This window comes from Aythya marila, assembly GCF_965140915.1.
Source record: "Aythya marila genome assembly, chromosome: 8".
NCBI lineage: Eukaryota > Metazoa > Chordata > Aves > Anseriformes > Anatidae > Aythya > Aythya marila.
In genome coordinates this window covers 7,626,879-7,651,350 of record NC_139049.1, presented here as the reverse complement: position 1 = coordinate 7,651,350, position 24,472 = coordinate 7,626,879, and the positions used below count along the sequence as shown (strand labels likewise).

At 33.5% G+C, this 24,472-nt stretch overlaps 1 protein-coding gene across 2 annotated transcripts in view; it reads right to left on the bottom strand.

Moving 5' to 3' along the window:
• The window catches only part of DENND1B (DENN domain containing 1B), a 155,529-nt gene that overhangs the window by 13,932 nt on the left and 117,125 nt on the right, over nt 1-24,472 (bottom strand). For both annotated transcript variants that reach the window (XM_082766173.1, XM_082766174.1), the window contains 6 exons: nt 19,697-19,798; nt 13,661-13,751; nt 10,661-10,701; nt 9,732-9,800; nt 7,147-7,203; nt 6,236-6,346 (listed from right to left, as the gene is read on the bottom strand). In XM_082766173.1, coding sequence (XP_082622299.1) covers nt 6,236-6,346; nt 7,147-7,203; nt 9,732-9,800; nt 10,661-10,701; nt 13,661-13,751; nt 19,697-19,798 — 471 coding nt within the window. The remainder of the gene's footprint in view (nt 1-6,235; nt 6,347-7,146; nt 7,204-9,731; nt 9,801-10,660; nt 10,702-13,660; nt 13,752-19,696; nt 19,799-24,472) is intronic.

Below are 24,472 nucleotides of genomic sequence, written 5' to 3'. Positions count from 1 at the left end.
GACCTTCTTGCTTGTAGAAGAAAGGCCCTCAGAAAGGCTTCCCTTCTGTTAGTTAAAGAACTAAAATCTAATAACCAGATCTAATGACCAGAAAAAAGCATCTGCAAACTTTTTGATTGTCTAAATATCTCTGTTGGATAGATCATAGGTAGGTAGGCTGGTGATTTTGCCCTGAAAAAAAGCAAGTGTTACATTAAATACCACAAATGGAAACAAAAAAATCCAGACCAATTTTCTGACCGTTACCTTAGGTTTCCACATTTCTTTAAAAGAAAAAAAAAAAAAAAAAAAAGGAATCAGTAATTAGTGGAGAGATATCTCAGGTGATGCTTATTGCAAAACTTGAAGAAGCACAGGCAAGGTTTATTTCACTTTACAGGTATAAAAGGAATGGCAGGATCCTGCCAGAGACTTGCAATACTCCACTTAAACCCATGGTGAGATTGGGGCAGAGAATAGGAAAAAAAAAAAAAAAAAAAAAACATACTATAACACCAAAATACACTTTATAAAGCTCTATTGCTTCTTTTTTGTTTAAATGTGCTCCCTGACTAAATGAAAATCAGTCACTGTCACTGCTCAGAGGCAGTATCTACTATCATCTTGCGAGGGGGAAGCTTTGAGCAACGTGGTAATTATAGCTCTACTTGGCAAGGTGCATTCCTGAAAATAAAATCATGCATGATACATGAAAGCAACTAAATAGTTAGGTTACATTAAATCCTGCTAATCTTCTAGTTTAAAAAATATATATAGTAATAATAATGTGAGGATGTAGTGCTTGATTTCTAAATGGTCTGCTGTCATAAAAAGCAAGGTTTATACATGGCAGAGGATACATGTGCCACTGAGGAAAGGTGTTAGAGCCACGAGAGGGCACTCTCGTAATCTACAATTTGAATTTTTGCTGCCTAGGTTTTTCATTTTTAATTAAAAGGAAATCTGACTGTTTTGCAGAATGAAGAGATCTTACTTGACACACCAAGACAAAAGATTTTTCTCCAACTTAAGGGAAGCTAAATGATATTTACAGTATTTTCAAATTATATAATATTAGCTGAAGAAACCGAATGTACTGATCAACTGAAGCTTACTTCAAATTTATTTTTCACTTAAACAAAATGTATTTTACATTAAAACTAGCTGTTCCTATTTATGAAATCTGTCAATTTGTAGAATTATAGTGAATGAGAGCTAAAGATACCTCCAGCTATGCAAGCAGTATTTTCTATGGACTTTAGGCATAAATATTGCCAAGCACATTGTCTGACTCCAAATATAGATACAGGTCCTTAACCAGAGCTATTATATTTCTGAAATTATTGTGGGTTTGTGTGGTTTTTTTTCCTTTTTTTTTTTTTTTTTCTTTTCTTACTTTCTTAACGGGGTTCAGTCTCCTGATATGTATATTCAGTACTGCGTTATTACAAGCATTTTCTCTCCTCTTTTATGTTCGCAGGGAAAAAAAATATCTTCAGAATAGCTCACTCTCGCTATCTTTTTTCAGGTTAGGAGGCAATCAGCTACTTGAGGCCCTCTGTAGCTAATGATTATGTCACTTATTTTGCTGGCCATTGTAGGGGTATTGATAAATGTGGCACTCCTGAAGGTAAGGTTATTCTGAAAACATCTTCCTCCCTGACACTTGCTCTCTTTGTTGAAGAGAAGCCAAGTACACCTACTGCAAGCAGAATTACTTTCTAGTTAATGACATACTACAATAAAACTGGAAGAGCTATATTTGTGTGGGTTTGTTTGTTTAAGAAAGGTAATTCTGCTCAGGAATACTAAGGAAAAAGTTCAGACAAACTTGTTTTTTATTACTTTATATGAAAGTGTTTTTCAAACCTTTTTAGAGACTATATTTAAATTTGCAGAGTCATGGAAAGTAACTCACTTGGCTTCTTCAATATACAAGCATTTAAAGTAGCAGTGACACACAGAGATTCCTGGTAAATCCACACTTGGAATCCAAATGCCCAAGTTTCCACTGCGTCTGCAGACTAGTGCATGCCTAAAGGTACAGGTATTACATACCTTTCCTGAGAGACAAGGGAGCATTGCTAACTTACTCATTATAAAATGAACTCGTACTTGTTACTTGGCATTCTGCAAATCTGCAAGGATATTTTATTAGCCACTAAATACATTAGTACTATTTACATCCCTAAATGCTCCATTTTTAATAAGCTACCCTATCACCTGATGTAACAGTAAAATTACAAAGATCTTAATCATGAAATCAAACAGATCTTCCTGGCATTCTAACCAGGTTCATAATAGACACATTCTCTTTTCAATTATTTATTTTGAGCAATTTTGTAGAGCTCCTGCTGCATTTAGGTCCTTGTCTACCTCGAAATCATTACCTGGGTGTATGTAACAAAACAGAATTAAAATGGATTATGTAAAAACTGAATGCTCAGTAGTCTAATACATGCACTACCATCTCTCTCTCATCAATAGTTAAAGGAACTCAGCAATATTGTTGGCAAGATACTGCAAAAAGATTTGAAGCAACCTCATGCTTGCATTAATTTTTATTTCAAAAATGTATAGATGGTAATTTCTCATATATCATATCCTCTCTATCTAATTAAACTAGAAGATAAAATATATCAGTCTTGTTATTAGATCTAGACATGAAACAGTTAACAGCAGTGCACATGCCAAGGTTTTAATAAGGCTTAACAATAAAAAGCTTCAATCCTCCACTTTCACTAGATTTTGTTGTTGTGGTTTTCCCTTGCTTAGGGCAATCCATCTGTTAATGTTGACTTGCAATATAGTTAAGCTCACACACGTATAAAAAGCCTAGAATAGCTAACCTAAGCAAGAGTAAGCTCAAAAGAATATTACAGAGATAGAACAATTCATCTTAAGTAAAGATTAATTGTGTGTATGTGAGTGTGCATGCACACAGGCACGAGTGTGCTCATGTTATTTTTACTTTAATTTTTTTTAGGAAAGATTTTCAAAATGCAAATTATAGGAGGGCAAGCTGACCACTACAGTTTGCAATAACACATTGAATTATTTATCCTCCAATTAGATTTTGACAGCTATTTTACATGCTACGATTTGTTTTGATTTACCGTTTTGTTGTTGTTGTTGTTTTGTTTTTTAAAGTCTACTGCCGATCTGGCAAAAAAAAATAATATAATAAAACCACTATGACAGAAGTGATAAAGCTTAGTAAATATTCATTGTTAAAAACCGCTCTGCACTGTGACCAGTGCTGGTATTCTCCCTGGGCCAAACTGGCCTTGTTTTCAATAAAACCAGAGAAGTATCCTTTCCCTTGAGCCCTGTTAGGCTGAGGCTGCAGTTGGAACTGTCATCTTCACACAAAAGCAAAGGGGCTGGGTTTTACAAACGCAAAGCCTAATTGGGAGATCTTCATGGCTGTACCCTTGACATTTATTAAAGCCTCATCAACAAAACAGGAAATAACCGTACTAATTAGCAGACCCACATACAAACTACTATTTATTGGGGTAAAAGCAGATTCACTTTCTATTGTAAAGCAAACATCCCCAGCCCCCCAAATCCCGTTATAAACCAACCTTTAAAACGGTCTTTTAGAGCGAAGGAAACTTTTGTATCATATACAATGTTTCAAATGAAATACACTTTACAGTATCTCAGATAACTATTAGTTGGTATTTAATTGTTTCCAAGCACTGGAGAATGAATAGCTCAACATACACATCTAACATGACACAAAATGTAGTAACAAATTCCTTATATTTACAAGTTTTAAAATAATATGAAAGAGAGAGAAAGTGCAGAGGTGCCTCTAGATTGGAACAACAAAATTATTAAAAAGCACTCTCTTCTGTTTGTTGTTTGTTTAGGTTTTGAGGGGATATTCAAATACATTGATGTTGCAATGTAATCAATACCCAGTCCCTATTTTAGATATCTGTCAAAGTGCATGAACTGCCAGGTTAGCACTACTACTGCTACTGACACTCAAGGGTACTGTTTCAGAAATCTGGGGGGAAAGGTTCATCTGCAGCAAGAGACGGTTACAAAAAAAATATTAAATCTTAGAATAGTAGCAAACAATGAGATTCACTTGTTTTATGCTACAGATTCAGAACTAAATCAAACATAGTCTCTCTTATGCACTTGTGAATATCTACGTATATTTTTTATTTGGGTGTAAAGTTTAAAATTAGCACCTAACTATAAAATAAATTGCATTGATTTTATCTTATTCAAACACTTAAAGTGAAAAAAACAAAACAAAACAAAACACAAAAAAATATAAGAGAAGCAATGGCAGACTTATTTGGGGGAAATCTTTGCTTTGTTTGCTTTGGGGGAGGAGGAAAACAGTGTAAACGAGAGGGGAAGGCAATGGTGTAAGACCAGAGTTCCAGGGAGAGACCACCCTGCTCCTTCCCCCAGCCTGGGCTCAGGTGGCATCTGGGAAGAGAGCTTAGAGGACCTGGGACATGCTGGATGCAGCACGGCTAGACTGTGGGCCATTGGTTGCACTGCTTTGCCTGTAAACAAACCCTATACATGTACATACCTGTACGTGTGTGTATACATACATGCATGTGTAATATGTATAAATGCATACAGAGCTATGGAATTACATGCACTGTTTATGTCTTGTTTTCAAAATTACTGACACAAACAGCAATAATATTGGGATTTAGCACTATACAAACAAGCATACAGAAATTTAATTGTTGTGCCAGAACAAGACTTCAAGAAAAATGCTAAATTGCATGGAGGTAAATCATATTCTTTTGTAACCCTAGACTCCTGTACTTAGCAGCAGGCAGGACTACTACCATACTAGTAAAACACTGCTTTTATTTCCTTAATAAAAGCAGCCTATAGAAATTCACTGACTGTAAGAGTACATTTGTGTTACATGTTTACACAGATACATACAATTGTAGATCAACCACACTAATCTGCCTATTTTGGTGTGGTGTGCTATATATTAAAATAAGTTATCAATTAGAAGTAATATTATAAGAACCCATTCCTGTTATTAACATTACAGTTCTAGAGTCATACACATAGCAAAGGATATCTTCTGTTCTGATACCCAGTGAAGAAAACGTGCTGTACAGAAGTTCCTGAAAGAACAGAGGCACCACAGTTGCCTATGCATAAAAATACACTGAGGGCACATAGCTCAACACTTTATCACTGGCTTTAAAGGGATCATGAAAACATGTACAAACTAAACGCTGCCTAAATAATTAAAGCAGAAAATCCTTTTGTTGTTTATAATACTACAAAAAATAATGACTTAACCCTAATGCACAATTTCAACATTATTTAGCAATAATCTGTATCAATTCTACACTACATTTCAAAAATTTTAGGGATAAGACTGAACTAATTCAGAACTAAATTGATTACATGCACAATTCAGTGTTATCATTGTGCTATCTAAAGTTTTAAAAAATGCTACTACATCAGCTGGACTGCATTTCTGTATTTTGTATCTGATGAAAATATATGCAGTAAAAATCCATATATAAAAATTCATTACAGGCATTAAAAGTATGTAATAACAATATAGCATAAAATCTATACCCACACATTAAAATTCACACATACACAGGCATTTGTTGAGTAAAACAGTATTACAAAACCTATTTTATAGATATCTTTGAGATAAAACCATCAAAACGAATGCAGAGATGTTAAAACACTTTCCAAAGTTGAAACATTACACCTGTTACTGCAATTCAAGACTAGAACGGATTAGAGAACAAAAGGGTAAGAGATTGACGCCGTATTAACTAGATGACTTAGTAAACTAGTAAGTCGTAACTATCTGAACAAGGCAAATAGCCATGCAACTGCCAAATCAATTTATTATAAATGCAATATTGATGAGTCCAACTATAAGAAACTTATTAAAAAAGCTTAACACAGATCTGTGAATAGAGCAGAAGGTATTTTTTTGTGAGAAGCCTTTATCAAAAACAGCATTTAAGTCTAAATTAAATCTCAGATCTATACTGATAAATCTCCTGTTTCCCCCCCACCTCAACAGGGATGAAGAATGAATAGCATTTTTTTTCTACTTTTGAGCAGTATATTATAACAGAAGTATTGCTATAAACATAGCCTTTCAATCACACTATTTAAACACAGACAGTAATCTTAAACAGATTCACTGGTGCATTACAATAGCTGGAAAAAAATTTACTCATAATCATATGAATAAGGACAGAAGTTTCAGGAGCCTTACCTGTGCAAGTCTTCGTTTTTCTGAGTTTCCTCTTTTCTCATTATGCGATGTGTAGACTGAAGCACTCTGTACTGCACCAGTGCTGCAAGTTCCATATTCTTCCTCACTCTCCTATGCAACAAAACAGATTTAAATTTCTTTATTTATAATCATTATCTGCAAATGTACCCTTTACATTATGCATGCAGAAAGCATTCAAAATTATCTTGCCACAATCCATTACTGTCATGAAAATACCATCTGTAGTAAGAAAATCAAATTTAGCCTTTCGAGAAGCCAAATTATCAACATTGTCATTTAAAAGATGAATTGTTCGAATGTCTAGGAAGTATTTTTGAAAGCTTTCTTAAAATAGCATAAAAATATTTTTAAAATGCTTCTTTCTTCCTGAAGAAAAATCTCGAGTGGAAACAAAATGTTCAGGAGATGCAGCTACAAAACATGTAAAATGCCTTTTCTGATATTTCTGCAATGTCCCTTTTGCAAAATGAAACTATGTCTTCATTTTTGAATACTTCAATTGTTCACATACCTTACAAAACCAAACCAGACAACTACACCTTCTGAAATACATTGCACTGTAAGATTTCCATCTCAAATTCTCAGCTTGAAGCAAAGGCTTCAATTGTGATATCAAAGCAATCAACTTTATGAAAACATACATGCTGTTAATGTATCTTTGAAGACCTCTGTTGTTTTATGATAAAATATGCAAACAATAAAGAGATTATTCAGTGGATGCATCGAATGACAGATAGTTGCCAGAGGGCTCGTTATGAAAAATGTATCGTTGAACAAAGGGCTAAGCACATTTCAAAAGTCATTAAAAACACAAATCTCATGCGATTTGTAAAGTATAAGCTTCAAACATACATGAAGCAAGGTAAGAAAGTAAAAAATGTACTACATACCTTGTGTTTCAACTTACTCCTCACTTCTTGTATTCCTTGCCTTGCGTGATTTTTTGCCTAGAAAATTAAAAGACTTAGGTAGCTCTGTAAGACACTGGCTATAGTCATGGAACATGCCTTAAGATACCATACTTATTTTACTTATTTTTTCTTTACTTATTTTTTACTTATCTTTTTTACATACCAGGTGCTATGAAAAGAAGGACAATAATCTATCACAAATTTCATATGTGCTTTGTCAGTATGTTTTATGTATTCGTGCTTTATCAGTATATTTAAGGTGTTTTTTCAGTACATGCATGCCAGTGTTGTAAAAACATATATGCTAAAAAAATCTCTGATATTATGAAGATGAGCTAAAAATGGTCTTTAACATCAGTTCTTTATTGCAAGTGGTCCTTTAAATTTAAAAGGCTATTTTAGCAGCAAGGCATGTTGGAAAAATGTTAAGATTTTCAAGATGACTGTTACAGTGTTCCAGTCTGGCAACTTGCAGGGCAACATCAATCTTAAGAGAAATGAAGTGATTTCATATGCAGATGGAGATTTTGCCCAGTGTTGCTGAACAGAATAGTGCTGCTATTTAGGGGAGAATTCTGTATGTATTAAAATAGTCAGCTAAGGATCACTGTTGCATAGAAAACAGCCAAGAATGTTCTTCAATAGAGAAATGAATTATCAGTACAGGATACCTTGTATATGTGAAAAAAAAGAAAGAATGAGGGAGGGAGAGAGGGAGAGAGAGAGGAAAAAACAAGTATATATTGTGGTGAAGGGAACAAAAACAAACAAACAAAAAAACCCTAACCCTAACAGAAGGGGTATTTTGCCTATATGAATACGGTTAATATAGCAAAGAGCTAGAAAAGTTTTCAAGATTGCCTTAAAAATAGGACATTTTAAAATATGGTTGGGGGCATAAATCTGTGGAAACCACCTATTTTAGTACATTTTTCTGTACCTGAAAATTCAGAAAAAGAAAATCATTTTCTTGATTCAAGAGGTCAGAGAGTCTTTTTGATCCTTAAATCATACATCTATAAGCTCAATAACAGCACAATGGGGTGCCATGTAGCAGATGCTAAACTGAGAGCCACTTTTAACTTTGCAGTTCACACTCACTGCATTTGGATGCACTTAGGAGTGCTTTGTTCTAACACTAAGGGATGGTATCAATCACATTATTTACTCAAGGCTACCAAATAGTTATGTAGCAACTATGAAATGCATATTTCATTTCTCTAGTAGTAGGCTAGAGAAGGGCAACAGTATGAGAAATTAAATGAGAATACCGTGAACAGACAGATCCTTAAAAAATTTACCAGTGTTCCTTAGCATAAACAGCAGTTCACTTAGAAGAATCTTGATTATCAAAGACAATTACCAAAATTGAGTGCTGGGAGATCATGTAACCACTGCCTAAGCTAATATAAACCAAAGAATAATAATTTCCGAATAACCCATTAATGAATAATTTTTTGAATTATAAATGAGTACATGAATATGCTTTATATTTAATTTATTTACCTGTTTTTCTCTTCATGACTGCTGTGTTTTGCAATTGATATAAAATTAAAAATTCTCTTTGAAAACTTTACTTGAAGTATACTAGCTTAGACTGATGTTCTGATTTATTCAGGACTACTTATTATGCATCCAACTATTGAAACAGTTGGAAAAGCAAAAAGGAAGCTAAAAGTCTTTTCTCATATATCTAAAAATCTAACCTTAAAATACTTCCCATTTCATTTTAATCTCTTGCCTTTTTTTTCTTTCCATACCAGATAGTACCTTTTAATTTAACATGCTTTATTGGTTAGGCAGTATTTTAGACCAAGATATTAAAAGTTTAAAGGTATAAGCATTATATCTAGACAAACATGAGTATTCTGATATGATTTTTAAAACATAAAATGACAAAAAAGACTGCTGCATGCATTTTTGATGCTCTACCACCTCTTTACAGTAGATTAACACTTAGTGCCAAAGAGAAATTCCATCTATGTAAGCCAGGAGTCCATTTGTCCTGCACCATCTTCTGAATAGAGATGATTCTCTGCATATGTTAATACTATACATGCTATAACTACATACTGTAACACTATATTTATAATTTAAAGTAAATTTACAGAATGTTTTAGATTCATGTTAACTTTCCAATGCATGAGTTGCTACCAGACCTTAGTGTAAATGAGAATTTCTATTTTCAGAGTCCATATTTTGATCATGTTGTCACCATGTTAGGATTAATTTACAACCATGTATCAACCACCTAAATGATATTCAAATAAGCTCCCAGTGTGTATTATGATTGAAACAATAACAGTGCATTGACACTTTGAAAATATCTATTGTTATGTACAAGCTATCTGTACACAACAATACATATCTGTACATATCTGAACCAATTCTAAACCCTGGTGCTCTATGAGAAAACAAATGAAGCCAAAAGCATTCTGCAGGCAGAAGTGTTTTTCTGCAAAACTTTTGTAAAATACTTCGGTTTTTCAGTATTCAGGAAGAATCAGAGGTGGTAGGTAGTTATGACATTTTTACGTAATACTTATTTGATATAGATATCTTACAAATTTATATGCTGTTTTCACAGCCGGAGTGGCTTTGGTCATTGCTGTGTTGATCATTGCACCACCTTTCTGCAATGTACAAAACATTGTATATTAGTAAGATTTATAACATAAGTCAAAAGTTAAGACAACATCAAGGAAATCAACAGTGTGCCATAAAGAAATAACAATCTTAAATTAGTAAGAATAACCACAGCTGTGTTTCCTCCACAACCTACTTTCTGCAGATACAGAAGGGTTACAGTATGTCATTATCATAGCTGACACATTTATCAATGCATTCTAACAGAATGATGTATCTTCATTCTTCATTCACTGTTACCATTTCAAAATCAATTCAGAAGTTCTTGGCTATTCTTCATGTGCTCCTATCTTATATTATGTAACTCTGAAATACTTTGACCTGAAAGAAATAACTAATCACGCAAGAATTCTGTTAATCTAAAATAATATATTTTCCTAATCCTGAAGAATAACAAGGTTACACCAAGGGTCTTCTGCTAGTCAAACTATACAAATCCATATTAACTATATTGCTGTTTACTAGAAGTGATAAACTTCATATCAAATTGTGTTGTCACAACTAATTCACAGTTACGGAATGCAGTATGATAGGGAATGGACTGAAACTCTTCTGTATGTTTTCAGAAGCACCTTGTGTGTTTCCGCATTTGTTTTAAGGATGGGACTTCTTTTTCACCAATAAAATAAACAACATATAATTCTTGCATATACCAAAGATATGTTGTTTACTATAGAATATTCTTATACTTTCTTTCCAAATGAACAAATACTTACCATTACGTATATACATATAATGAAAAGGACAAAGACTTAAAGAAAAGGCAGCCCAGGATATAGGTTGTTTGTTTGTTTTTTGTTTTCTTTTTCTTCAAAAATCAACTATTTAACCAACAAAATATTTATACCTTCACTGTATGCATCCACTGCTGATAAGATCTTGAATTTCCTGAAATTAAAATGGAACATAAATCAAAATCAAACATACATTCAATATTTTAAGTTTCAACTCTCCTTACAATCTGCATAAAAAGTTGTTAGAGGATTATTCATTAATTTGATTCTTCACAGATAGACATGATATTTAAAGATAAGAACATATGTACACTAAGAAGAAAAACAGTTCTCTTATTTAATGTTTTCTGTTTTATTTGTAAAAGTTTCTCTTCACCACACACATTTTTTTTTCTTTTTAACTCCAATTGAGGTACAAAGCAAAATCAAAAGTACAGTAATATAATGCTAAAAATTCTAAAAAAAATAAACACACCAGCATGAAGAAAAAAACATATAAATGAACTTCATTCAAGCATAATGATCCCCCTGGGTAAACTTTCAAGTAAGACAATGATATGGACTGCAGATGGTACCCAAGGAAAGATATCCCAGAGAAAAAAAAAAAAAAGCAGAGAAAAGCCCAGGGATTATGCCATCACCATGTCCTCGTGTAGGAGAAATTATTGTAAAACATTAACTGTATCTACTTTCCTTTTTTTTTTTTTATTTAATATTCACATATCATCTGGCCCATGCTGTCACTCTTTCCATGTCTGAGCTGTATCTTCCATGGACCGTGACTTAAACAATTACTAGAGATAGTACAAGAGACCACAGAAAATCACCAAGTTTTAACTGTCTATTAGTTGGGTAGAGACTTAAGAGAAGTCAATAAAAACAAAACCACCACAACAAAAAATCGGTATATGTTAATTTACAGAAAGGCAATGCTAACACTGCATACCCTGAGCCAGAGTTGAAACTCCTGACAAGAAAATGCAGACCCTTGAAATAAACAATTATGAGAACAGAGGTTCGAAGGCTTTAACTTTTTCACTGTTTTCTTGTACTACTAGCAATGACACTAGTACCATTTAGGGAAATAAATCTTGACCAGGTAACTGAAACAAAAATGATTTATAAAACATAATGGAATCAACATTTTATTTTCCAATTTCCAGTTTGATTTTCTCAACTGGTTTAGTTATGATTGCATATGTGGGAAAATGTGAATTTAAAAAGATATTACTTAAAAAACATTTTCCATTTGATTTTGTACCTTTTAAATTATACTCTCTATACCACAGAATACATTCACTTGTTCATTTCACAGCTTATAGCTCGCTAACTTTCTGTGATGTTTCCAAATGCTAGGTTCCACCTACGGTATTTTGTTTTTTTAATTTTGGACCACCTGATCAAGTGGATGGGATTCCGCTCTGCAAAGAGATCATAGTTCTACTTCTTTAGTGTCACGAAACACCACCTTCCATTGCATGCATATTGTTAGCCCTGCACTTCATAACAATAATGAGAAGGCAGTTATGTAAATATTGAATATACGCTCTAAGCAATTTGTCCACAACTTGGCAATATACAGCTTGTCTGACTTGAAAAGTAAGCACACAGTGCAATCTAAGCAAGAATGGCTCCTGAAGCCAAGCAATGGCTTCCTTGCAAGCATGACCAGGTGAGATGTGGTTCACAAGCTGCCAGCGCATGGCCCAAAAGCAAACTTTATCTCAGTTTTAATGCAGTTTTATTGCAGCCTCTTGACCCCCTGACTGCAGTGAGCAAACGGACTCCAAATACTGACATCACCTATCTAAGTAATGGATGCTCAATGCCTACAATCTGTTTACAGAGCAGCATAAGTTACACCATAATGGCAGAAAAGAAGCAAATCTCTGTTTAACTTAACTGCACTTTAATCAAGGAAAAAAAAAAAAAAACAAAAAAAAAACACAAATTACGTGCCATTATGTGCCAGATCATAGCACAAGACACAGAGGGCAGGAGAAGGCACTGAAAATCTTTAACAGAAGGACTGATGTACTCTGAGTATAACAAAGGTGTTCTGCAGAAGGTAAAGATGATTCTGCACCACTCCATGATTCCTCTGCGTGTGCCAAGTTATCTCCTCTGTGAATATGCCCACATAGGGCAGCTTTGTGAAGGATGTCCATCCAAACCTGCCATGTGCAACTTGGTGGATTTGTTCAAATCACAGAACTTCCATTTATTAAGGACACTTTTACTCTACTTTCAAGATTGACCATAAAATAGTACTTGTGCTGTGTCATGCATGTTGTAATCTAACACTTCAATAGCAAATATGGTACCTTAAAAAGCAATATAGCAGATAGAGCATATAAATGTTTAACAGGAAACTATTCAATAATCCTGTAATAATCAGAAAGGGATTCAGTACACACTCTTCTATATGGGTTAACTTTTAAGCTAACTAATGTAAGAAGTGTTAAAAAAACTGGCAGTGAATACAACCAAGGGAAACAGTGCAAGGAATAATACTTTGTTTTTCTTTTTAATGTAGAGGGTATAATTTTCAATATAATTTTCAATGTTTCTCCTCAGATGATAGATGAATTTATTTATTTATTTATGAGTAACACACTTGCTAGAGTTAGTATTCATCTAAACAGTCAGGAAATCACTATTTTCTGCACCGCAGAAATAATTAGATGTAAAAAAAAGAAGTTAGGAGTGTTTTTGAAAAATGTTAACTATCTAGAAAAAAATCGGCAGGACAAATTTCAAGATTATTTTTAAATAGTTTGCACAGAATTTATCAAGCAATATAAACATGCAGATAACATGCAATTAGTGACATCCATAGTGACATTTCATCCCTTCTTGAAATCTAAGTATTATTTTACTGGATTAAAACAACGTATCTTCATTTAATATACTGACATAACTATATTCATACTAATACGTGTCCTAGCAGTGATTTGTTAAAGGCTAAAACCTTTCCAAGAATGAATGGAAACACCGAGAGAGTAAAAAGACGACTTCTAAAATTTATAGGATATCATAAGGACATCACCATGTTGAACAGCTCTCAGAGTAAAAGAACCAATGAGTATACTATACGCAAATTAGAACAGTACCTCCACAAAAGCCTCCTGCTGTGATTTCTTCTTCAAAAACATCGGAGAATCCCCTTCCTGCATTTAATTTTGATAGTCGACCATCAATAAACTGAAAAAAAAAGTCACACTTTGTTGGCCCTTCTATTTTTTTAGAGTGTTAGAAGTTTAAGTGTATATGTTACAAGGGAATTTGTACTTTCAAGATAACGTATGGCTTCAGGATACTGTATTGCTTTTAGATGGATTTTGCAGCTACAAGCATCAGAAATGTCTGAATATTAGACAAAAATATCACTGTACTTACTTACAGAGTTTCTGCACTTTTTATGCATATTGAGTAAATTATATGTATTGTGCAAAATTTACTAATAAATTTGTAAAATTTTATAGCCAATGAACTTTCAAATCAGTTTGTTCAGAGTACTTTTGATGGCTTTCAAGTTTTTCCTCCTTTTCTCATTGCATAAAAATATTTTATTTCCTTACAAATGCTAGCTCTGCATAATCATAATCAATAAAAGACAGCTGAGAAATCGTTGATGTTCTGCTCCAAAGTCCACAGGTTACTCCTTATCGTAAACAGAAAGCTATAAACAGACCTCCTTTTCTGTAGACACATCAATGGGTCCAAAGTAAAACTTGTTGAAGTGCACAGAACAGTTCCAGAACAGCTAGAAACATTTCACCCCGTGCAGTTCAAAGACACAATAGGCTACGATGTCTAATCAATTCCCATTAAAAGTTCAATATATATGTTTTACATTAGAAGTGACCCTATCTGGACAGTTAAGTGAGGGGAAATTGGAGCAAAACAGTCTATACTGAAACACCAGAGGATTGCTGTGGCTTGGTTTCAGAAATGGTGGCAGCAGCGACTTGATTTGGATTGCCAGCACGTAAGCTAACTTGAAGGACCTTCCACTCCTGTGTATGGGAATATGACACACAAAATATCAAAACAAAGTAAGGCATGATGCCAAGGCAGACACCTAAGATTCTCTCCACCCTACTGAGCACAGTTCAGGGTTTCCTCCGTTGTATTTCTGAAGTTCTAACACATCTGTTTGCCATTTTTTAACCAGTAATTTAGCTGCATCTACAGGTGCATATTAAAATAGTCATGCTTATGCACAGGTTGCAGCTGCATTAGTATTCAGATTTACATCCAAATAATGTGCGTATATAAAGACTGAAATTATTCAGATAGGCTAGAAAGAGTCAAAATAAGATAGCTAATGATTAAACCTCTCAGAAGAAATGCAAACATTCTTTTCAAGATTTAACAGGGTTCAAAGAATTACAAGCACATTTTTAAAGGTTTAAAATCCTTTCAAGAAGCAATCTCTCCTTTTTTATTTTGAAAAGGCTAACTCAAGTCTGAGAGATAAGTGTGAAAGCACTTTTCCAATTATACACAGTTCATCTTGTAGCAAGAAATTTGAGTTATTCACTGGTACTAAACAGTACATAGGAACTGCCCAAAATTAATTATTTGGTTATGTCATATATTACTACAGATTATCCAAACAATGTCAGTGACAATCTGATGCTTGTCAATGAGCAGACTAGTGACATGAAACAAATTACATTCTAAGAATACAAAAATTCCAGCAGCAATAATAAGGCAAGCACAAAGATAACCAGTCCTTTCTCTTTCTTGTCTAAATTCCTTTTTTTTTTTTCTCTTCATTTTCCTCCAAGTTGGCTTTTTTCCAAATATGCTGGGTTCATGGTCACACACACTATGGGATCACTGGATTATTTCACAGTAAGAAGAGAGATAAGAGCATCTTTAGCTACTGCTGAGGGAAGGAGAGAAAAGAAGGAGAGGAAAGAAGGAGAGAAAGCCTTGGAACAGAAAGGTGCTACTTCTTTGGGGAATGTTATGAATTCATTCCATACTATAAACTAACATAAGATTTATGGATACTCAGCATTTGGTAAAATTCTATCAACAGCAGGCTGAGACACTGACTGAATTTTAGTTTTTAGAGGATTAATCCAATTGAGTATTTAATGTAAATACTGACAAACAGATCTGCTACCAAAAATATATTTGAATTATTTAAAGAAAGAGATAGTGCTACTAGCTGTATTAGTAATTATTACTTTTCAGTAAATTACAGTTATGAGTTGCATTTTAATCACTGCATGAAACAAACAACAGCACTTGCAGTCATACATACACTGTATGGTTTTCTCTTCCTATTTTTCAAAGTCATACACCCTTGGAAAATCAGGGCCTGTTAGTTCAAGTAGTTCATTTTCTTATTTTTAGATCCAGAGACCCCCTGCTTAACTACCACTTTATTGAAAAACAGTAACTCCAATGCTACTCTTGGTTTCTAGCTGACTAAAGATAGAACTACCATACTTAAATAATTTTGAATTCTGAAAATAAAATATAGACCTTGTTGCATAGCTGCTAAAAAGTAGGGGTGATGGAGGAGAGCTGATGTTTTGTGAGCTAACCCCAATCCTTTATTTAGGCAGCAGTGAAAGTTACAAGTAAATTCACCAGTTATTAAGGACAAGAATTTGGTAGAAGCAATGAAAACATCTTACTTTCCACACAACAGCAGCTCAACACATTTGGAAAAAGAAAGCTCTCTCAGGAAGCTTGCAAATGAAAATTGAAATTACTAGTGTTAATAATTTGTTTGAGTCACAAGACTTGTGACTCTTCATGTCCTAATCACAATCATTATTTATTTTTCTATATAGCATTCCCTGGCATCTTAGAAACAAGTGCCAAAAACTGTTGTGGATTATTTTACTACAATTATATTGCTTAATGAAATAGTTTAACATCAGTTTTCATTGTAATTCCATAAATTAAGTAATAGTATCCCTGGACATTCAAAAGAAGTATTTGACATGTGGGATGCTATTATTAATTGCTTATATTTGAAGTTTGATTTAAAGATCATCTACCATCAATGTTACCCTCATTAAAGATGGGAGGTGGAAGGAAAAGATGTAATGAAAGTATACACAATGTTAAATCTGGAACTAAGAATATTTATTCTACAAAAAATAGTTATTTACTTTATATGAAAAAATAGAATATGATTAAATATCCCTTATGTAAGAATAAATATAACCTTATTATGATTATGATTATGATTATTATTAAATCTTTCTAGGGCAGAAGACAGCTTAAAAAACTACCAGGAAAATATGATAAAAAAAGAAATTCAGATGTCCCTATAGTTTTGATTCATATCAGGGTATTTATTATAAATGATTTCTATGGATTCCTAGCATATGTATGTTTTGTATAAACACTTTGGTGTGTTCAGTTTCAGAGCAATGAAACAGTCCTTTTCAGCTTCCAACAATGCAAACGCTTCGACATCATTTAAAAGACATCTCTAAATTATGAGTCAGAGAACAGTTTGAGAAAAAGATCTCATTTAAGCTTCATAAAAGAGACTAGGCATGCCCCCTGCCAAAATACTCTGCTTCAATTCAGTAAAAACTATGATGCTGGAAAAAGAACCAAATATAAAAGGGCTAATGAGAATGAGATATAAAAGTGGACATTCTAACAACTTACAAACAACACTAAAGTTAAAAAAATAAACAATACCTCTGTCATATGATTATAAAGATACCAATACAGACAAAAAATGTTAATCTATTAAGGTAAAGGAAGCACAGTAGAAGCAACAGGACCATTACTTAAAAAACAAAGATTGTGATAAGTGCTGGTTTGTCAGTTTGCTCTTAACAGTTTGATTAGGCTATCAAACATGTTTGGAAGTGGAAAAATGGTAAATGGGAAAGTGGAATGTTATACCACATCGGTTATCAAAACACAGGTTCTCACAGATTCTTTGACAATTAATTTTCTAGATAAAGGAAATGCACGTTATCTGTATGAAAGAAAAGCTTTGTGCCTCTACCTTAAAATATTAGTTAAGATCAATTAAAAGCTAAATACTTGAACAGTACCTGAACTTTAAGTCAGGTGAAGACTTTCTCAAAAAGAAGATAACAGCTTATAATAAAAGGGAAAGCATCAGACTGGAAGCATCACCAGTAATGGTATTTAAGGACAAGTGTTGGACTGATCCTATTTACAGGGTAATTAATGATTTTCATACAAAAGACTGGTATGTGCTAATGCATGGACATCCTTGACAGAAAGCACATCAAAATAATAATAGAAGGTAAACATGGATGATGTTGAAAGTGAAAATAGCCTGAATGGGAAGAACATACAAATAATTACACATTTTATTCCCACAGTGATTTCCTAGTATTTTGGTGAAGAGATACTGCCAACATCCAAAATGAAAAAGAGTGGTTAAATAAGAGGAACCAACAAGTTTTAAGGGGGGGGGGGAGGGAGGGGAATTGGGGAGGGGAGATGAAAAACCTACAAAGTAAAAAAGAGGACAGAGCAAAAAATTTTATAAAATGGCATAAAAGTGTATTTAAAATACCAATTTTCTGCTTCTATGAACTATTTTTTACTTAAACAATTACTCATTTTCAAGAACAGAATAAAATACAGTTTATTCTGTTGAACAAAACCTTGAAAACAGCTCATTTGTCACTGGGAAGAGCTGGAAAAGATGCAGCTGGGCTGAGCATTAGCTGAAGAAGTAGGAGTAACATTTCACAACAAACTAGAGAAATGAAAAAATGTTTATTACCAAACCACCACATCATCAAAATTGTTAGTATTTCCTAATCCTCTGTAATATATTATTTCCTTTAGTGGGAATAAAATTAAAAACAAGCTATAAACAATCTATAAACTGATTCTTTTTAATTGAACACACTAAAATGTAATGGGTAAGTTCAGAGCCATACTGACAAGCCCATTTATTTCAGTGGAGTTAAACCTTTTTGTTACAGCTTAAGATAGCGCTACAGTAGTTTGACAATGATTTGCAAACTTCCCTTGTAAGCAGCTTTCTGTTAAGAAAGTTTCATGCTAGCTTACAGTCCTAAAATATGCAAAGTGTAAACACACTTTACTACTTCTTCCCATTTCAGTCATATGTACTAGATATTAGAAAAGGTTTCAGATTGTTCACGGTAAAGGAGCCCACTTCTATGATCTGTATTTCCTTAACTTTTATACAAGTAGAAAAAGCATTTTCACAGGACTTCTACAAATTATCATCCTTACATAAATCTTTTCTTTAGACATTAGCCTCTGATTAACACCAAATGTTTTTTGAAAATTAGAAGATTCTTTATACTATGAATTTCCCTTATCTATTATGGCAGTATATCTTCTTCAAAGAAGTCCACCAGATTACTTAAACACAAACTCCCATGCCTCAATCATTCCAGATACTTGCAAATAAATAACTACTCTGAGTCTTTCAGATTTCCCTCGATTTTTCATAAACCTAATAATAGGTTTCTTGATAGCTTTTTGATGCAATGAGGTCATGTAATGAAAGGGAAGAAAAAGATTTACAAAATAAAATGAAATGAAAATTATTTCAAAGACTGTGATCAAACTGTTACTGAGCTGTGCAAGGCATTCAACAACTTGTTCTCTGTTAGTTCAAAATCTGTATTAACAGATTAGCTAGAATATTCTTCAGGCTGCCCCTGTGGCTCAGGTTTGTAACATTCTCTGTGTGCATACTTAAGAAGTCCTAGCAATGAAAACTACTATTACAGTATGAATCCAGTTTTTAAATAAAATGCCACTGAAGTCCAATTTAAGCAAGCACTGTGTTGTTTAGGTTTTTTGGTCATGATCCAAGAGAGATGAAAATGAAGTTCCCCCATCAAGCTGGGAGATCCATGATTTTTCTTGTTTAGATGAATTGCTGACTGGCACTGCAGAGATGTTGCACTGACTGTGCACCCTGGAGTTATTTTTTTTTTCTTTTTTTCCCCCCAACTCTTTTTCATTATAACTGAATTTTTAAAAATAGAATAACAGGCAGATGACTGGCTGTATACAAATACTTGTATTTTACCTCAGAGTTTCATAAGCTGACAGAAAGGAAAATGTATTTAAATATAGTTAGGTTTCAAAAGAAACTAATTAAATATAGGTCATTCACCCTTTCATACCTGTTTAAACAGTTGAAGATTAACAGCAGTTTCCAGGAACTTTTTAGTATTACTGGAACGATGCTTCACAAAACTCTTCTCACAGAAAGTTATAGGCTCTCCCTAAAACAATTTGAATGGAAAAAAGTTAGTTAGTAACTACAGGATAAAAAAGCGTTAATTTATTTAACCTTCCCCATTATAAATTTCTAAATAGCCAATACATACAAAAATTCCCTTTTGAGCAATCTTGATAATATAAACACAGACAGTATCAACAACAAAAAAATCATACATTTTAAATAGTTCTCAAAATACATGTTGCAGTTGAACCTCTGGTTTATGAAGCTTTAACATCAGTCTACAAAAAACACGTTGCAAGGAAAAAGTAAGTAGTTTACAGATGGTTCATGTTACCTTTATAGCACTCTTCATTAAACATTTGGAGGAAGTGGTTCAAAGTTTAAGGGATAGCAGGTCCTCTACTTCAAATAATTCAACATGCATTACTTTGATTCAGTGGCACACAAAATAATCAACACTAACCAAAAAATCTAATTCAATCAAAAATAGGAATCTGTCAAATAATTTTTAAATTCTACCACAACCTGAGAAGATTGACAAATATGCTACTGATTTAACAATAAATTATTGAAATAAACATATATTTTGACATTTTTTTCCACAACACCAAAAACTACAAATGTTATGGAGAAAGTCTGAACAGATCAGATTAGCATTTATTGCAATAATATATTTGCCCAATACGGCAAAAGCACACAGCTTATAGTTTATCAAAAACCCACATCAAAACATTTGGGTGATGAAAAAATGAAACAAGATGAACAAAATGAAATGAACAAAAAAAGGAAGAAGATGAAACAAAGGAAAATTAAATCTGTTGAAAATCTTACTACTGAAAACAACACTCATTTAAAAACATAAAGATTTATAAACCATCAAATCAGATTCTATGTTATCCATTGGTTTCTTTTATAATTTGCTGTATTCAGTGTGCACATACCACTGGAAATTACTGATGGGCATTCTCTCAAATTGTTATTCTTATCATTACTTTGTGATAAATATTTGAAGCTGTTAGATTTAACTGAATAAGTAATACGTACATTAAAATGTTTGTGTAGTTCCTGACAGACATGAACTGATTCCATTATAAAGCCAAAAGGCCTCCCATCCAAGTATACAAAACAGAGTTATCAGGTTAGAAACAATTACCAAATGTCTTTAAGACAGAAAAACTGGAATCCAGCTAAATTCCACATCTAAATCTACCTCTAGGATATTTTACTGCCCAAAAGCTAAACACCCACAACAGAGTAAGACACCTCAGCCACTCAAAAGAAAGATCAAAGACACCTCCTATATTGATCTTCATGATAATAAAACAGGAGTCTTGTCAGACTCCAACTGTTAGCCACTTTGAAGACAAATTTATTCGTGCCCATTGACCACCATTGCTTTCCACTCTATACCCTGGTTAACTTTAACCGCACATGCATTTTCCCGTCTTTCTGGCATACTGTGCCCTTCTAGAATATGCTTCTAGTATATCACTAAGTATTTTCTGCATGTGACCTATGTGAGTTTGGTGGGATAGCTCTAAATCACTTTCTACTGCTTTTTACACTTTGCATTGTGTTTTTAATTGGTTCAAGTAAGATCCAATGAAATGTCAAAGCAAAACCACTGTCATGCCATTTTAAAATCCTATTCTGATATTATCAAAAGCTTCACTCTAATTTTTCATAGGCATCTCCACGTATCAAAAATTTGATTTCAGCTATCTTACCACAATACTAAATTCAAAGTACCTAAAATGAAAATAGAAGTCTAATCCTACTCAACAAAGCACTTAAGCTCCTGCTTAACTTGTTTTTAAGTTTTATGGTCTGACTTTTTTTTATGGAATCCCTGGTTTTAGAAAAGAATTCCCCTGGTTTTAGAAAAGAGTTAAAAGCTTTACATTTACGTAACACAACCCTTCCCCTTTCGCAGGGTTGCTGGAATGCTGTGATATGCAAAACCATCTCAATACAGTATATGGATCAAGTCTCCAGGACAAGCATACAAGTTTTTCCACTTACTGCTTATCCAGAGATAACTGGTGAACACTGTACACATGCAGGACATGCTGCATCTGCCAAAGAGCTTGAAATGTTTGTGGTACTTTAAATAGCACTGCCTTCCTGACCCACTTTGCATTAGCTGATCTTGAGCTCCTAAAGACTCTTGTCTTAAGAAGATGACCTCAAGCTACTTAGCAAATTCAAAGTGCATCAAAACAAATGAAATAGTCTCCAGTGAAATATGGTGGTACGAGACATGGTGTTCCTGAGGGCAGACTCTCTTCTCAGTTCAGTCGTTCTTCCAAAAAAATTTCAAGACAACAAATGAGAAAAAAAATCCATATTTATATATTTATTTACCACAACAAACGATTTCTGAAAATACAGAGGCTATGTGGGAGTACAAAACTGACTAGATGATGGCTCACAACACACTATGAAACCTTAAATTTAGGGCCAAAGATTGAAAATAATATCATTATCAAGATACACTCCGTAGAATAATAAAAACTAAGCAAAGCCTCCACTGTCACTTTCCAAAATGTCTTGGGAAAGATGAAAGACAGAAAGGAGAGGTTATCTCCCAGTAAAAGAGCAAACAGCGACTCTTGCTCTCCCTTTCACAACAGCCTAGGAAGAGAGCACAATCGGCCAGCTCGACTTGATGGCACCTCTCCTGCCTGAGCCATGGAGCAGAATGCCAGGAAATGGTAGTTCACCACACATTTTTAGTGCATGGCTGTATTATTTTCCCAAATGCTTTTCTTTATTACTGGGTGCTTCAGATATTTAATAAGTACTCATACATTGGTGCATCTGTTGCCTTATCAGCAAAGTTCAGAAACAGAATAACCAAAGCTATTCTGCAATTGAAAATGTATTTTAATCTATAAAGGGTTCACATTCCAAAGCCATCCATGTTATTTTAGTTTTCTTAAAAAAAAAAAAAAAGAGTGAGCTTAAAGCTTCTACCTATTCAGCATATGAAAGTAAGAAAAAACATCAAAACTTGTAGAAATTCCAGACTGTTTTCTGAGTATCTGCTGTAACTACTGAAATTCCATTAAATAACACAGTTAACTTCTCTCTCTTTAATTTGCTCCATACTCAATGAAATTGCTTTCCAAATAAAACGTTAACAAATCTTCAAGATGATTACTGTAAACATTAGGCATTTTGGAGTGTTATTTTAAAATGAAAATATTTATTCAAATAAACAAAAATAAGTTTTGGACATAAAGCTTGTAACATTCTTGTTTCTGCAAATACAGCTGGGTACCTTTAGAAACGCTGAGTTTTGGAGGAATCCTCCACTGATATTTAACTACTACACCATCAAATGGCCCTTTCCGTATTGATCTACAATGTACTTTCAAAACAAGTTCGATCAAAACCCAGTAGGGACTCTATACTGAAAAGTAGACAGCTAATACTCAGACCAAACAATCCATGCCCAAACAAGATATCTGTCCTTTTAACAACAGTTGCTATAGAATTTTCCTCCCCTTTCATAGCTTGCCACACGCAGCAGGCATTTTTCACTCTAAGCTACATTCACAGTTTAAGCAAGCTATTTATGCGGACCTCAATGCAACAGGAAAACAGAGAGCTAAAACTGTGCTGTATTTTTAAAAGAAAAAGTAATCTTGATTAGAAGGTATGCTTAACTTTAAAAAGGAGAGTGAACATTTTAATTATTTATTTATTTATTTAATTATTTCAGAAAACATTCCAGCATGAAATGACTGGCATTAACTATTTGTATTATTGCTATAATTAGTACAGTTTCATATGGTAGTTCTTGCTTATTACAAAAAAAGAGCATAAGGTAGGTATAACTTCCTTTGTATTGCATCATTTATCAAAAAAGCTTTAATCTCCATGACTGATTTATATTAATATTCTTATTTTTACATGGAAATTCCTCTGTTTAAAAGCAAGAAAGTAAAAAGATGAAATTTCAGCTGTTGGCCTGAAATACAAAGATAAACGTCCAGGGAATAACAGAGTATGACTTCAATACTACTTCTACTTAGAAAGGTCCCATTTACAATTGCAAACAAATTACTCCAAAATTTGCACATTTCTTGCTATCTACCTAATCATCAATTCAGATGAGCTGATACTTTTTGCAGTCACAATTAAACCCTACTAACACTGCTATTAACTTCTATATTCAATAACAGTCCTTAATGCAAATTTGGCTTTTAACATGTAAAATAAAGTTCTTATGGAAATAACAATAAAGAGGCATAATACATGTAGATATTACACAGGAGGGCTATGTATTTAAACTCAAACTGTGTTCTGGCATTTTAATACTCTTTCTTCAGTTTCTGCACCCTACTGCACTTTTTATGCCTAACTCTTGCAGAATAGACAAACAAATCTCATCCATTTCAAGACACTTGTCCTCAAAAGGTTTTGTTCTGGAAGTTACAAGCAATCATTGCTTACACATTTCCAGGCATTCAGGTACATTCTGAATCTTAAAATATCTTTTTTTTTTTTTTTTTCCTATAATATAACATTTAATTGCATTATTTTGCTTTCTTGCATTTCGAATACAATACCTGGATCTGTTGGAGCACTGATGTCATTAGTTTAAAAAGTGTCCGTATTGGCCCAAAGCACTCCAGTTAGCATTCAATTAAAGTGAGGTCTGACAGGTTGTGCTATCTCCAAGGTGGAAGCTTACCCATCCCCCTGG